Genomic DNA, 16,736 nt, shown 5'->3' on the forward strand with positions numbered 1-16,736 from the left:
TCTCTCAAAATTATTTTATCAGCCTTAGTCCATCGTTTTTTTAGGAAATTTTGTTTTTACTCTCTTGACAAATTTCCTTACTAGTTGATCTTTGAACTATAATCGTCATTATTTTCTTACTATTAAGCGATATTAAGCAATCACGTGGGCTATTATTTTGACTTAACAACATAGTTGACAAAATGAGTTGTATTTGTCAAGCTTGGCGTGGGTTAAGTTTGATTGAAAAAATGTTAGCCCAAATTAAATTAGATCTACCTAAATCCATTTGATGAGCCTATCTGGTGAGATTAAACTTAAGAAATATAGGTTGAAATTCAATCAAGCCTATTTTCACCATTTTTTTAATAGTTTATATTTTTCATTCTCCTATATTTGTATAAATTTAGAGTAAAAAAGCATTTCACAAAAAAAAGACTACAAAAATAAAATTGACCAATATAGGATGATCTAATTGGCCCTAAGCCTAGTAGTTGGACTTCAAATGAATATGGTCTCTATAAAATATGGATTGGTCCACCCCAATCCATTTTCACACTTGGCTCCATGGATCAAGCTAGGCCGAGTCGACTCACCCATTTTACCTGCTTTACTTAACATTCACACGATAAAATATAATTGTTTTATATTTTCTAGTAATTTTATGATGCTATAAATTTTTAGGAAAAAAAAAGTTTTTTAGAGTTTGAAGAATAAATGAGATATACTAAGCAAAATTAACAACTTATTTTTTGTTGTTTGTATTACATTTTAACATCTTCACAATTTTTTATTTATTTTAATACTTAAGAAAAATATTTTTTTCTTTTTTTATTATATTGATATTTAAATCTGACTGTTTCAAGTTTATTTGGATAAATCTATTTAAAAGAACAAACTTATCTTAGTCTCCCTCCTTATTTCTTTCGATGTACTAGTCTTTTTTTGTTTGTTTGAAACAATTCTTGTTTTAAAACTGTTGTTGTTTTCTCAAATATAACATTGCATTGTTTAGTACTCACTAGAAGTAGTGCAAACACAAAATCAATATATTAAATAAGGATGTCTTAGTCCAATATAACATAAAAAAAATCAAGATATTATATAAGGATGTTTTAGACAAGGACTAAAAATGTAATTATTTTAATATTTTTTATCGGTAAAAATATTATTTATAATAATTATACACTTGCTTAAATAATTGAGTTAAATTCTCTTAACATATTTTTGTTTAATTTAATATTTCTTAATCAATATGTAATAACCTCAAACATCAAAAGAATCAAAGAGATAGTATGAATTAATTTTATTCACAAGATTTAAACTTAAAAGAAATTGTATTCATTGTTACTCATAACAAGAGATAATATTTTTTTAATACTTAAACATACTGTTAAATTTGATTCATACATAGAGAGAATGAGACTCATAAATTTTACTTTATCAACTAGGCATTACCAATCTTTTCATTTTCCTCTCATTTGAACATGCTTTTCAGATACTATTTATGCAATTAGTCAATCATCTACCCCTCGAACATATAAAACTATCATTTTTTTTCTACATTTATCTATATACCTGGTCTCTTAATTCTTATATTATTTTTAATTTTAACGTATCTTCTTTTATTTATATTTCTAAGTTGAATTGTAATAATTTAAAAAGTATTAATTATTAAAAATAACACTATATTACAATTTAAACTATTTATTACAAATACAAAATATAAATTATACATTCAAAGATGTTTTTTATTATAAATTTTAATTATAATACGAGTTTAACAAATGCATTATCAATTTACTTTATCATTAAATAAGAAATTATTTTTCAAATTTAATTTGAAGATAATTACTAAAAAATAATTAATTTATTATATATAAAAATTTATAATTTGATGGCAATATACAAAACTTTAATATCTTTTATTAGCTTTTTACATCTATTATATATATATATATATATTTATCATTTTAATTATGCAAAAAAATAATCTAAAATACTACTAGTAATCAATTTGATGTCATTTATTCAAATTCTAAAATACTAAATACTAGTAGTAATAAACTATTAATCAATATGATGTCAAGGAATTTGGGCATTCCATGTGAGTCCACTACTTTGGTTCTTACTATTTCTCCGGTGCTCCCGCTCAATTTCAGGCTTATTTTAAAGCCATTCGTCGCTGATATTATTGCGCGGGCACTTCCACTGTTCCACCAGTTTAAAAACCCATCTCCACCTCCTCATCCGCCACGTCGGCACTTGGAAAAATCTAACCTAATCTAAGTCAATTTTTAAATTTCTCCCATAAAAAACTCAAAATTACAACGAAGAAAATAAAATTTAAACTCAGAAGACCATACCCTACATTCTCTCACCATCTTCACCATCTTCTTCACCCACTGCAACTTGTCTTAGAGAAGACGAAACACTCTCTCTCTGTGTGATAATAATCATATCTTAAAGCGTCAAACAAAAAAACAAAAAAAGAGAACCAAATGTTCTTCACTTTTTCGTTCTATCGCCATGTGAGTTCTGACACATTCTATTCTTCTTCTCGTGTTCCCTCTTTACTTCATACCTCGCTGGTTTCCCCTGACTCACCAACTCGGTGAGTCAACTCGATGGCCTCATCCTCACGTGCAAGGAGCAGCTCGCCATTCTCGCACCGCAAACCCTCCACTCCTCTCTCCTCAGCTTCCTCTTCCACTTCTTCCTTCACGAACGGACGCGTAATGCCTCGCTCCTGTTCCTCTTCCACGTCATCGTTTTACAACTCCGGTGGTGGTGGTCGATCCATGACTCCGAGTCGCGGTCACAGCGAGTCAGTCTGCTACGATTACGGTAATCCTTCGCCGGTGGAGTTCGGGATGGACGAGGAGGTGATCACGGAGCCTGTGGATTCGTCCCGAGCTCGGGATAGCATTTCTGTCACGATTCGGTTCAGACCGTTGAGGTAATGCCTAGATCTGTGGTTATGGAATCAGATCCATTAGCTGTGGATTTTAGAGCAACCGAATCGTTCGCTTTGTTTCTATTTTTATCGCGTTTAGTTACCTGAGATCAAATGAGTGGTTACGGTGTTGTTTGGTTGCAGTGAAAGAGAGTACCAGAGAGGAGACGAGATCGCGTGGTATGCGGACGGTGATAAGATTGTGAGGAATGAGTATAATCCAGCTACTGCTTATGCATTTGGTATTTTCATTTCGAACTTTGATTTCTTCACGTGATTTTTTTAGGGAACTAGTGGAGAGCAATTAGGTTTTTGCTTTTAGTGTATCGATTATTGGAAATGGATGTTAGAAATTTTGATTTGATTTGTGACAGATAGAGTGTTTGGACCGCATACGAATTCCGACGAGGTGTATGAAGTAGCTGCTAAACCTGTGGTGAAGGCTGCTATGGAAGGTGTAAATGGTATGAAATCTGGATTCAAGGCTTTATAGTTTATCACAACGGGAATGTGATGTTTTTAGCAGCGTCTGATTTAGTAGCAACTACGGAGTCATTCTATTTCTTTGATCTTAGAAACCTACATTCTAAGATTTGATGGAAGCTGCTTTAGTTTGAAGTTTAAACTGATGCATCTAGTTGAATAACTAGATTTCAATAGTTAATATGTAGTGGTTATTGGTTTAGTATTATAGTGGTTGGTGGAGTTAGCTGGGTTTGGAAGATAACTTATGATAAACATTGCAGGAACTGTGTTTGCATACGGTGTGACGAGTAGTGGTAAGACACATACTATGCACGTAAGTGTCACTTTTAAAATTAATGTTTTGATTTTAAGCTTTGTTATTTGGAGTTTATACGATGGAAGTCAAGCTGTGATGTTTTACCTTTTCATCATATTTCAACATAAACCTGCCATTTAAATTGGTAAAATATGCAGATTTTTATTACGGGATAGTCTTATTACTCCCTCCGTTTCAAAAGTATCTGGCCGTTTAGAAATTGTTTTGCTTCAATTTTTTCTTTAGTGTTAGGATGCTAATAAAATATTTAATGAGTTTATTTTATACACTATCAATACGAAAGTTATTACACAATTAGAAATAATGGGAGCTATGACTTTTAAATTAGTTAAGAATTAACCAAATTACCATACTTGTCAATTTGTGATTTGATGACATTGTAAAATCAAGTTATGTGTTTTCACCTTTATCCGTATCTCTTAATATCTTCAATAAGTGCATGTTGGTTCAGCCTATTTTGGGGAATGATAAAAAATATTAATGAAGTGACAATACTTTTGGTATTTTAATGAAGATAAGTTAGTCAAATGTGTATTGTTATTGATACCATTTTATAATTTTCTTGATCCTTATGAGTGAGTAACCTTGAACAGTGTATGTTTTGTATGAAAGAGAGTAGTTGTTATGTGTCATAGGCTATTTGTCAATTTTCAATTGTGAGTCTTTTTGGTAAGTTACTAATTTGTTCTGCTTTCAATTTTCTAATACAAATAAAACATATGCCACATAAGAGCAACTTTCTTGTGAGCATTTACTTTTGTATTATTCTGAAGATGAATGCATGTATTAGATTCTTTTCACCTATTGTTTGATGATTCTTTGGCTAAGGGTAAAGAAGTTTTGGGGGGGGGGGGGGTGGGACTCTTAACTCTATCAACTTACTTACGGTTGTGTGACAGTAGATAGTTAGTTTGCCAGTGTCATTCCTTACACGATTTGGTGAACCTGCCATTGAGCACTAATGCACTGTATTAGTTATTAGTTATCATTTTACAAATGCAAAAAAGTTCATAATCATTCTTATCAGAAGCTGAAAATTTGAATGGCTCTTGAGAGACAGAGGAAGTGGTGATTGAGTTAAAAGAAGTACAACTAAAATTAGTAGAAAAGTAACATTTTATTAGTATACAGGTACAATTATTAACATAAATAGTGTTTTTTAGTTTATTTAATATTTAATATAAAGGTACAATATGTTAGCTTTGGAAAAGGGTCTTGTACTTGGACAGTGGAACTGAATCATTTGATTTGAGAGTAGATCCTTAATTATCACATAAAACTAGCAGCCATTTTTAAGGTTGATTTGCTTGGTACATATTATATGGTTTCCAGTAGGTGCAATGTATTTACTTCGTTTGTTAAAAGGAAATGTAGTAGCATTTTGGGCTTCTAACATTTGGCTGACTTTGAAGTTTTTACAATTATTTACCATGCCGTATTTATTGTTTGCCTTTTCAATTCACTTTTTTCACTAGAAACTGTTTCATGGTATACTTTTACAATTGATGTGATCCCTTCAGTTTTGTTTCTGATTTGCTTTTCAATAATGATATTTGCAGGGAGACCAATATTCTCCTGGTATCATACCGCTGGCTATCAAAGATGTTTTCAGCATTATCCAAGATGTGAGCTTTCATGCAAACTTAACAAATGTTGTTGAAGTCTTTGTTATTTGTGGGGTATTTAGAAACACCTGTTTGGCACTGGCCATTGTTTTCCATTATAATACCATTCTTTGAACTATAAGCAGTGTCTTTGTATTTGTTATCAATATCACTACTCTCTAGTCTCTATTGCTTTGTGCTGTACTTGTGGCCAATTAGGCATCTACTTGCCTTGCACACCATTTATGCCCCCGGGATACATGAGCTGTATGCCTTGAATCTTGATTGATAAGAATTGTTAGTCAGTACTTATCTTTGATTTGTAATGACTAGTTTGGAATAACTATTTGCATTTACTGCAGACTCCAGGAAGAGAGTTCTTACTCCGTGTGTCATATCTAGAAATATACAATGAGGTAAATATGGAACAAATTGTGTTCACACTTCCCACCATCTGTGTTCTTAACATGGTTTAGAACATAGTTCATCATTAAATGCAACTCTTTATGCCTCACCTCAATTATATGTTTCCAGGATCTGCCATTTTGAGATACTGATTGTCCCAATGTTACATTTTCTGATTTTTTCTTTCTTTCTATTTTTTTAATAGATGCTTTCCCTGTTTCTGCTTGGATCAGGTGATAAATGACTTGCTTGACCCAACTGGCCAAAATTTACGTGTTAGAGAAGATGCACAGGTTTCTTACTTATGCTAATTGAAATTGAAATCTTATTTGCATTAATTTTTGTCCTCGTCTTTCTATGAACTCCTTTGTTACTCTGTTCTCAATTGTCTTTCAATACACGAGAACTGATATTTCTAGTTTCCTTTGGAATGTGACGTGACATGTATCTATGAACTTTGAATTAAAAGCTCGTTTTAGAGTACGAACATTAATGTTATAATTTCCATCAAGAAAATACAATGACAGCATCGGTTATTGGAAGAAAATTTAGACAATTCTTCTTTATTTTGAACTCTTCAAACAGTTTTCTTAAGACTAGTTCGAGAGATGACCAGTGATTTATATTTCAGGGAACTTATGTGGAGGGTATGAAGGAAGAAGTTGTTTTGTCTCCTGGACATGCCCTTTCCTTTATTGCTGCTGGAGAAGGTTAAAGCTGATACTTAAAGTTACATTTGCCCAAATTATTTTTAGTAATATAGTTCTCATGGTTAATTGTTGGTTACTTGGTTCAGAAGCTTTATTAATAAGGATGTTGTTTAATGGCAGAGCATCGTCATGTTGGATCAAACAATTTTAACCTCTTTAGCAGCAGAAGTCACACCATTTTTACACTTGTAAGCATTCTTAAAATGAGTTTTGAATTTCTTTATCGAAGCAACCTTTTGTACACCGGATCCAATTGTCAAAGGAAATTTATCTACATCACAGCCTGAGGCCTTAGGTTTTTGAATTGCTGAGTTGCATACGTACATTCTGCTTAGATGTTTAACTGTGTTTTCTGCATGCTGGTTAAAAGTTTAATGCTTGCTCAGCTCATGTATTTGGATTTTTATCCTGGACCTTGTTAAGCTATTTTTGTTTCACTTCTAACCTGTATTATTATTGCTATCCAATACATTTGCAGATGATTGAAAGCAGTGCCCATGGTGAAGATTATGATGGAGTCATCTTCTCTCAGCTTGTATGTGAACATTATTAAGAACTTTTCAGACAACACACACAAACACATTATTACTTGACTATTCTCAATTTTTTGCTTGCTTTCTTCGATTAGAACTTGATCGATCTTGCTGGATCTGAGAGCTCGAAAACTGAAACTACTGGATTAAGAAGAAAAGAAGGATCTTACATAAACAAAAGTCTTCTGACACTTGGAACAGTAGGTGTCTTGTATTTACTATATTTGTTGGCTATGAAGAAGTTTTGTTATGAGTTATGACATATTGTGGGAACCTGAGATCACCAGTTAGATAATTTACAATTTATATTTTTGTGAAAGATCACAAAACCTGCCTCCTGAAAGTCTTGATTTTATGGTTTCAATTTAAAGGTTATTGGAAAATTGAGTGAGGGGAAAGCATCTCATGTTCCATATCGTGACTCAAAGCTTACTCGCCTCCTGCAGTCTTCACTTAGTGGGCATGGCCACGTTTCAGTGAGTTTGGATTCTACTGCTCTTTGAATGATAAAATCTTTTACTGTATTTGGTGTCCCTTTTAATTTTGTACATTTGTTGAGTCATCTTTCTTGGTATATCATGTTAGTAGATAGGGGCATAAACTGAAAACATTATAGAGCTACAAAGATAGTTACTAAACGTTAGCACCACATAAAAATTTCCTCTTAGGGTAGTTGTTAATACGAATGGCAGAAACTCTGTTATAGCCATTTCTGTACTTTCAACGTACTGTATGGATAGAGAAATACATAGAGTATTCTACCCCAATAGGCCATACTTGTTAGAATCGTACAATTTGCAATTTATATCACATGATGCAGAGTGACGGATCCAAAAATCTTATAAAGGGGTTGAAGTTTTATTTTCTTCCTTTATAATTGTTTAAATGTCTAATTTTTAATAAATAATTTTTAAAAAAAATACTATTTTTACACAAAATTGAAACTAATATTTATATTAAATGATGATAACCTTAATTATTATTATAATAATAACAAACACACAATTAATTATATAATAGTTATCACTTTAATCATTGCAATGAAACAACAAACACAATTAATTTTACACAATCTTATATTAATTAACATTAACCATTATTATAATAACTATAAAAAATTAATTTTATATAATTTTATACTAATTAACTTAAAAAAATATATGTATATAGATGAAAAGTTTCAAGAGAGGGGGCTCAAGCCCTTGCTTGCCCCCTCGAGATTTGTCCCTGATGATGAATTGCAGCATTTTGAATCATGTGATACATGGATGGATTGGTCTAAATGTGTAATTCTGTATCATCAATGCGATTAACACAATTCAGCAACTTATTTTTACTTTTTCTCACCTTTCCTCATCAATGAAGTAGAGAAGTTAAATCCTAAATTGTTAAAAGGAACTGAATGTGCACTACTGAATGCACCCTGTTTGATCAGTTTGATGGTCTATTTTTATTCTTTTGTAATAGGTGTCACACCATTACTTACTCATTCTATACATTTAATTTGGCTGTTAAATTTCTGTTTTCAATCTTTTAAAATAAAGGCTTCACACAATTATGACATGATTTTGTTGTTTGAGACTTATGGTTTAGTAGTTTGGTCATTTTGTCATTTAAAAATTCTTTCCTTCCTCTTTATTCTCTGTAATGGATGTATGTGAACAAAGTATGTCAGAATGTTTGCATGAGCACCATATTAATGTTGACTTTGACATGGAAATTTCAGCTTATTTGCACTATAACTCCAGCATCCAGTAATATGGAAGAAACTCATAATACCTTGAAGTTTGCTAGCAGGGCCAAGCGAGTAGAAATATATGCCTCACGTAATAAGGTCCGCTTCAAATCTATTTATTAGCCACATAACTGCAAGACTATTATTCATAAAAATAAACTGCATGAATATTATCATGTCCATGAGATTTTTGATTGATTCTTGAATAATTTGTTAAAACAGATTATTGACGAAAAATCTCTAATTAAGAAATACCAAAGAGAAATTTCAGTCCTCAAACATGAACTTGATCAGCTTAAGAAGGGGATGCAACGTGGTGTCAACCATGAAGAGATTATGACCTTAAAGCAAAAGGTTTTTAGCTTCCCCTGAATTGTTTCATATTTTCATTTCTTAGTCAGGTTTTTGTGATTTTGTAACAAGATCTGATTCTCATTTTGTACTACCGACATATGAGTAGTTGGAAGAAGGTCAAGTGAAAATGCAGTCAAGATTGGAAGAAGAGGAAGAAGCGAAGGTTGCTCTTATGAGTCGGATCCAGAAGCTAACCAAGCTCATTCTGGTTTCATCAAAGAACGCAATTCCAGGATATCTAACTGATGCTTCCAGCCATCAGCAGAGTCCTTCTGTTGGTGAGGATGATGTGAGTTCTTCCTTCAATTGGTGTGAAGTGTGTTTTACCGTTCTTTTTAAATAATATTCGTTCTAGATGTGCAAGTACTTTGAACTCCTTATCATGATTAGCTGCAATATTATTTGTAAATTGATATTCTTTTCTTATTCTAGATCTCCGTACTGACAAATTTTATGCTGTTGATTACTTGGTAGTGAGTTTATTTCTTCTATCACTTAAGTTAGTACACAAATGATAAAGCTGTACTTTTCATAGTTTATGTTAGATATACAAATCATTCACGGCCTTCTCCGAGTCCCCCGAGTAGCTCATGATTTTTGGCTGAGTTGGTTCTTTGCATTTAGGGGTGGAAAAAAGTTGGGTTAGGTTAGGGTTTTCAAGGTTTTAGCGTGACTTAATTCTTAAATTTAAGACTCAAGCTGTTTAAACGGTCTTTTGAATTAAATAGGCTTTTAAGAAAAAAATTGAGCTTACCTATATAGTCAATAAATCTTACTTGACCTGAGCCTGCCTGGTATAGGCTAGGCCATTGGCCTCCAGAAGCAGTTTGGCCTATTTTCATTCCTACTCACAATATATCAAAGCCTTTTTGATGAAGTGGTGAAGTATTTGTCCTTGTTGCTTTATTCTTCATAATTAAATTAAATTTCAACACAAGGTAATTCATGCCTAAGCATTGTCCATATATTTCAAGCACAAATGGTTTTCTTGTGAGGGGGTATGTGATATAAACCATTGTCAAGCCTCTACCGCTTTCAGGTTGAGTTGGTTATTGACATCGTAATTATATCTAGTCAAATATTTTGTTATTTTTCAGAAAGATGTCTCAGTTCCAAATGAACCTTGCATTATGTGACTATCTTTTTATAGATGTTAAAGAGTAAGTAAAACCTAGCTTATTCCTTTTTCTTCCAGAAATATGATGCCCTACGTGATGGATCTCTTTTGGTTGAAAATGAGAGTCAAAAAGATGTTTCCACTGTGTCATCTGATCCGTCTCATGATGTTAGACATATAATATCGTCAAGTAGACGGAACGAAGAACTCTCCCCAACTAGCTGTATCATCACTGAATCAACACGGCTGCTACCAGCGGTAGATTCATGTTCCCATTCCCCCTCAATATCTGTTTGCTAATCTCATTCCATAATATGCATATTAGATGCCTCAGTTTTGGGAATGTGTCACAGTCCTGGCTAAATCAATGCATAGAAAAATTATTAGAAATTAGAAGGTCTAATTCAATTTCAAAAACTAGTTAAAGCCTCAAACTCAGTGGATGTGTGATCGTGGCCTCGTGGGGCTCCCTTGTGACTTCTGCACGATTTCTTTATTTTATATTTATATCTAATATGTAAATACTGATAGAATATCCCTTGCTGCGATGCTTTATAATTTTAAAAAAAGTATTGGTTTCTTGCTGACTATTGTATCTCATTGTATTTTCATACTTTAAAAGTGTTGGCCTGTTGGGTTTCTTTATATCTTATTAAATCTCCTTTTTGACTGCATATTAAATTGTAGGGAGGGGTGACAATGTCTGATGAGATGGATCTTCTTGTCGAGCAAGTCAAAATGCTTGCTGGGGATATTGCTTTCAGTACTAGCACTTTGAAACGCTTAATAGAGCAGTCTGTAAATGATCCTGAAAGCTCCAAAATACAGGTATTCTGCCTTGTTTTAAAACTGTGACGATTTCGAACCTATTGGTATCAATGGTATGGTAGATGCATTGCGGAGGACTAAAATTTTCCGTAAAAATTAGAAATGAAGAATGACGCGCATATGTGCTAAAATTAGCTTCGTACTCTATTGAAATCATGTGTTTACCTCGTACTCTACGTTTCTCATGTCAGCTTTTATGGGAAGGCCTTTTGACACTCCTACATGTTCAAATTCTTTTATTTTGAACTTTTTTTTAAAAAAAAAATATTACATTTTCAACATTTATTGTACTTTTTGAATTTATATTTATTTAGGTTTCCCAGCACACATTCATTTATTATATGTAATATTGAAAATTGTGATAAAATAAAAAAATACATTTTATTTTTGTTTACGCAATCAAAAAAAGTATTTATAATTGTGCCAACATAATTTGTTTGACAATTATTTGTACAACATATCCAATAAATATAGATATATCACATAAATTAAACCTCAAAATTACATTTCATTTATAAAAATATTATACTTATGCATTAAAAAAATATTGTACTTATGACTTATCTCACTATTAATTAATTATAATGATATTTTATTTCTTATGCATGCATAAACAAGTTATAATTGTATGCACAGAAAGATACCTTGTGTGTTCTTGGATAACAGTTACGTTGAACTAACTAGCTTTCATTCTAAAAACTAATAAGGGACTTCTACTTTCTTGTTTTGGAAAGTGGGAAAATCTCATTGATCGTGGTTTCAACGGGAACCAAACACACTAAATCTGATTGCACACGTTTCCACAAACAGATCTACGCACATTTTTTTACGTGGAATCGATGGTCCATGTTACAAAAAGCGCTGTATCCAACTCTAATTGATATGCCATGTATCGCAGATTTAAATTTTTGGTAGAAATTCTTTATATGGAGAATGTGCATTTCTTTATTACAGATTGAGAACTTGGAACAAGATATCCAAGAAAAAAAGAAGCAAATGATGGTTTTAGAACAAAGAATAAGTGAGAGTGGTGAATCATCCGTAGCTAACTCATCACTGGTTGAAATGCAGCAGGTGGCTATTTTGATATTCTAATATACTCGAAAGTTGTATTTATGTAAATGCTGCAATAAAGGTCATTTATAATTTTTATTTTCTTTGCGGGTATGTCATGACAGGCAATCGCAAGATTAGTGACTCAGTGTGATGAAAAGGCCTTTGAGCTGGAGGTATGTCTATTTTATCTATATATATATTATGGCGCTTATTCACCTTGAGCCTTCAATCTTCAATTTATTTCCAGTTCGAAGTGCCCACTGATTTTTTTCAACTAGTATTTTGTCATTGCATTTTACAATTTCTTTTTTAAAATGTAATTTGAATTTATGATTTACGCTAGTCACATTGATTATTCTCTTATAATAACTTCTAATTTTAAATATATATCTATAGATAAAATCTGCAGACAACCGTGTCCTTCAAGAACAGTTAGATAATAAGGTACGTGTTAATCTTTTTGGCTGTTTTCCTCGTCCTTAAAGTCGAAGATGCAGCAGAAACCGCTTACTATTAGGAAATTATTATGAAATTGTATGTCTATGTTGACACCCGTTTTTTGTAATTTTGTTGACAGTGTTCTGAAAACAGAGAATTGCAAGAAAAGGTGAAGCTGCTAGAGCAGCAACTGGCAACAATTACTGGTGGTACCTCGTTAATGTTTACTGATCAGTGTCCATCTGGTGAACACATTGATGAGTTGAAAAGGAAAATACAATCCCAGGTAACTATTAATGTGTTCTTTTGAAGTAGCAGCATGGTTAAGAGGATTATGTGCTTTCTGAATCCTCTTTCATTTGGTTTTACTTCGTTAATGCTTCCCTAATAGTCTGTATACTTCCTCTGCCTTCAGTCTGTTAGTTATTATTGATAAAATCAAGTAAGGATTACTACATAAAATCAATTTTAAGGATTCTGTGTGAACTATATATTTGCAGATGCCAGCGTCTGCAATAGTTATTTTCTTGTCCAAGTTACAGTTTTGATTCGATTGAATTGTCTGACATTTTTCTTCACTCTTCAGGAGATTGAAAATGAAAAAATGAAGCTAGAGCAAGTTCACTTGTCAGAAGAGAATAGTGGGTTGCATGTGCAGAATCAGAAACTCTCTGAAGAAGCTTCTTATGCCAAAGAACTGGCCTCTGCAGCTGCTGTGGAGTTGAAGAATTTGGCTGGGGAAGTGACCAAACTTTCATTGCAGAATGCAAAGTTGGAAAAGGAATTGGTGGCTGCTCGAGACCAGGCCAATGCTCGAAATGGTGTTGTACAAACAGTTAATGGTGTTAACCGCAAGTACAATGATGCAAGATCAGGGAGGAAGGGAAGAAATTCTAGCCGTGCTAATGAATGTCTGGGAGTTGGTATGGATGAGTTTGAGTCATGGAGTCTTGATGCTAATGATCTGAAGATGGAACTGCAGGCTAGGAGACAGCGAGAGGCAGCTCTTGAGGCTGCATTAGCTGAAAAGGAATTTCTAGAAGAGGAGTACAGGAAAAAGGTTGAAGAGGCCAAAAAAAGAGAAGCCTCGTTGGAGAATGATTTGGCAAATATGTGGGTTCTTGTGGCTAAGTTAAAGAAAGAAGGGGGTGCCGTCCCAGAATCAAACATTGATATAAAAAAAGTTGATGAGGAAGCACATACAAATGATCTGAAAACTAATGACTTTGAAAGTGGTATTATCCCCAAGGAGCAGATTTTAGATGTATCAATACCAGAAAATGAAATAACCAATGAAGACCCCTTGGTTGTTCGACTCAAGGTAACATCCATACACGTTTATTTGTGTGTTACTTTATTATGGAAAATTTTGAACTGATTATTATTCTATAGATACTGAGTATTAATTAGTCAGTTCTCAAATAGCCTTAAATTTCTCCTTGATAAACCCATTTGGAAGTCCAAATCTCCCTCCAGATGTTTTGTTTCATAAACCCAATTAGCACAAACAATGATGTACTTCAGACTGCTGTCTCTCAGTAGTTGTGTTATGTGTTGAACATTGAGTGATTTACTTTTGGATTTCAAGGCAGCTACTTTTTCTCTGGAACAATCTTTTTTTGAAATTCTCAAGGAGCTATGGGTCTATGGCTGTGTCCTGGTTTTTTACGGTTTTTTTTCTTACAAATGTTTTGGTACCAAGGAGGTCTAAATTCTATAGCAGTGTGCAATCTATGCAATTGTTTTTACATTGCTACTTTTACTTTGCATGATAATTATCCTGAACTTTTTGGGTTAAAAGATCTCAAAATGCATAGAATTACTTCAATTTTACTGTACAGTTTTTTTTTAATTAGTAATGAGACAAAAAAGCTACAGAGGTACACTTTTTGATCTGTAACTTACGATTTTAGGCACGCATGAAAGAGATGAGGGAAAAAGAATTCAAGCATCTTGGCAATGGAGATGCCAATTCCCATGTTTGTAAAGTATGTTTTCAATCTTCAACTGCAGCAATTCTTCTTCCATGCAGGCATTTTTGTTGTAAGTCTTCTCCTACATTGCCTGAGTATTTTCTTGCCTACATTTTTGGCAATTTCCTTTGGTTATGAATTTTTTCAGACTGAATTACAACCTCTTGTTTGCCTTTGCAGTGTGTAAATCTTGTTCACTTGCTTGTTCTGAATGTCCATTATGCCGCACCAATATTTCAGATAGACTTTTTGCTTTTACTTCTTGACTCTTCTAAAAAGGTCTTTTGCAATTTTTTACACATTCGAGCTTTATTCAAATTCTGTACAAGTACAAATATATAACATGTTTTCATTTTTTGGCTGTCGAAAATTTCCAGGTTTTTTTTATCTCATTGAACTAATATATCCGTGCGGCCACAGGTGCAATTCTTTCATTAGTATTTTTGTATGTAAAACTGTTTAAAAGTTATATCGATAATATCTTTCTTTTACTCTACCCTGGAAATTGTATAGGCCAAGGGGTGGGAAAAAGGAATGTAAAAAGGAAATGGAAAGGGTGTAAACAACACTGCTGAAGTACATGTGCACATAGTGTGTTTGTTTTAATGTAATACAGCAGATTTTTTGTTGAATATCCTGTGTCTTTTGCAGATTATAAGAACAAAGTTTCCTCCTTTCCCCTTCAGATGTTTTGGTGTTTTAACTTTTTAACAAAAAATCTTGTGATGCAGAGCTTTGACTCTTCTCTTAATAGGGGGCCTAGTTGGTATTGCAGTGCGTCAAGTGTTTTTTTTTTTTGGGGTGAAGCAGTGCGTTAAGTTTTGAAACCCATGTAGTAGAACATTATTAATTGAAACAAATCTAGTAATTGCTCGAAGCTTCTCTATAGTTTTTACAAACCCCAGTTGTTGTTTTTAGAGAAAAATAAAGTTTTTACTGATGCCAATTATATATTAGGAAGAACATAGTTAACAAGAATGTATCAAAATACAAATAAAGTTATCCAGGAGATTTATTTCAGTTGATTAAATAATGAATAAGAGTTATTCTAATTTTTTTAGTAATGTATGTGAATTGTTGTAAATTTTTTGGTATTTATTTTTTATTTTTACTGTTAAAAAAAATAATAAAGTTTGTATTGAAACTTATGAAAAATTATTTTAAATTTTGCTACTAAAGTCTTAATTAATCGTGTATATAAAAACTGGTTATGCAATAATTAGTTTGCGGTTTGTCTGGTTATTTATACAATTAATCTATTTCTGTTGAATATTACAAAAGACAATACTCCATTTTAGTGTTTACGTTATTTTACCTATTTTATCCTCTAATGACTAATCTATATATGTAACTGCATGTTACCTGATTTTGTCTTATTCCTAAACAAAATGTAGACAAATAGGCATGACAATGTCTGTCTTAAAAATGATATGCATAGAAACTAAAATAAGATGTTTTTAAATTAAAAGACTAAAAATATTTTTTTATACCTTTTGTTTTATAGATTTTTTTTGTTACTTATATGAACTAAATGAGTGATAAACCCTAAATAAACTAGGATTGTTAAATATATTTTTTTATATATAAAGGTAGAAAATTTAATTTTAATATCTTGTAAAAGAAAAACACTTATTTCTAAAAGGAAAATCATACATAAAAAAATACTAATTCATAGAAATTATATTATAGAACTTTTTTTTATCCAAATTTATCTTAAGAATCCGTTTTGGTTATTTTTTAAACAATTTTTAGCTAGATATTTAAAAAGTATATTTTAATACTTTTTTATATAAAAAAAAGCTTAAGAAAAATCCTTTAGAAATTATATCCTAAAATTGTTTTGTACAAATTAAGCAATGTTGTTTCTGTGGAAATAAGGGGGAAATGCTGATTCGTTTAAACCTTGCAGCAATTGATATGCTATTGAAGGAGTAAGGACGGAAAATGGTGTAAGTTTTACGATTTGATTTACCTTTGCCATTATGTTTTTGTAATTATAAAGTTTACCATTTGAGGACGGAACACGGTAGATTCAGATGATTCTGATATTCAAGAAATGCTAGATGATTTGAAGTGCTGTCGTGTACCTCACCAATTTGGGTCAAACTTTAACGTAGGGGCGGTGGAATATTATACAGATGAGTGAATTGGATCCATAGAAATTCGACATAAGTTCCATGGTGTGAAAAACATGAGGTTCAAGTTCAACATACTGTACAGATGAGTGGATTAGTGTATTTATTGAT

At 32.3% G+C, this 16,736-nt stretch overlaps 1 protein-coding gene across 2 annotated transcripts; it reads left to right on the forward strand.

Annotated features, from left to right (window-relative positions):
• The first annotated feature begins 2,316 nt into the window (after positions 1-2,316).
• LOC100780424 (kinesin-like protein KIN-7D, mitochondrial) lies at positions 2,317-15,175 on the forward strand. 2 transcript variants are annotated; one of them, XM_041006699.1, is made up of 24 exons: positions 2,317-2,938; positions 3,080-3,177; positions 3,310-3,399; positions 3,682-3,734; positions 5,297-5,362; positions 5,704-5,757; positions 5,980-6,039; positions 6,378-6,456; positions 6,577-6,644; positions 6,935-6,991; positions 7,085-7,189; positions 7,361-7,465; positions 8,716-8,823; positions 8,947-9,078; positions 9,185-9,367; positions 10,274-10,453; positions 10,883-11,023; positions 11,978-12,097; positions 12,202-12,252; positions 12,476-12,523; positions 12,657-12,803; positions 13,104-13,838; positions 14,431-14,560; positions 14,671-15,175. In XM_041006699.1, exons 1-24 carry the CDS (start codon positions 2,607-2,609, stop codon positions 14,754-14,756), a joined length of 3,228 nt encoding a protein of 1,075 aa, XP_040862633.1. In that variant the 5' UTR covers positions 2,317-2,606; the 3' UTR covers positions 14,757-15,175. The 2 variants fall into 2 exon arrangements, with proteins under 2 accessions (XP_040862633.1, XP_006590875.1); XM_006590812.4 differs by lacking the exon at positions 10,274-10,453 and having other exon boundaries at positions 2,319-2,938; positions 14,671-14,769; positions 14,868-15,175.
• Positions 15,176-16,736: the final 1,561 nt, after the last annotated feature.

This window comes from Glycine max, chromosome 11, assembly GCF_000004515.6.
Source record: "Glycine max cultivar Williams 82 chromosome 11, Glycine_max_v4.0, whole genome shotgun sequence".
Taxonomy (NCBI): Eukaryota; Viridiplantae; Streptophyta; class Magnoliopsida; order Fabales; family Fabaceae; genus Glycine; species Glycine max.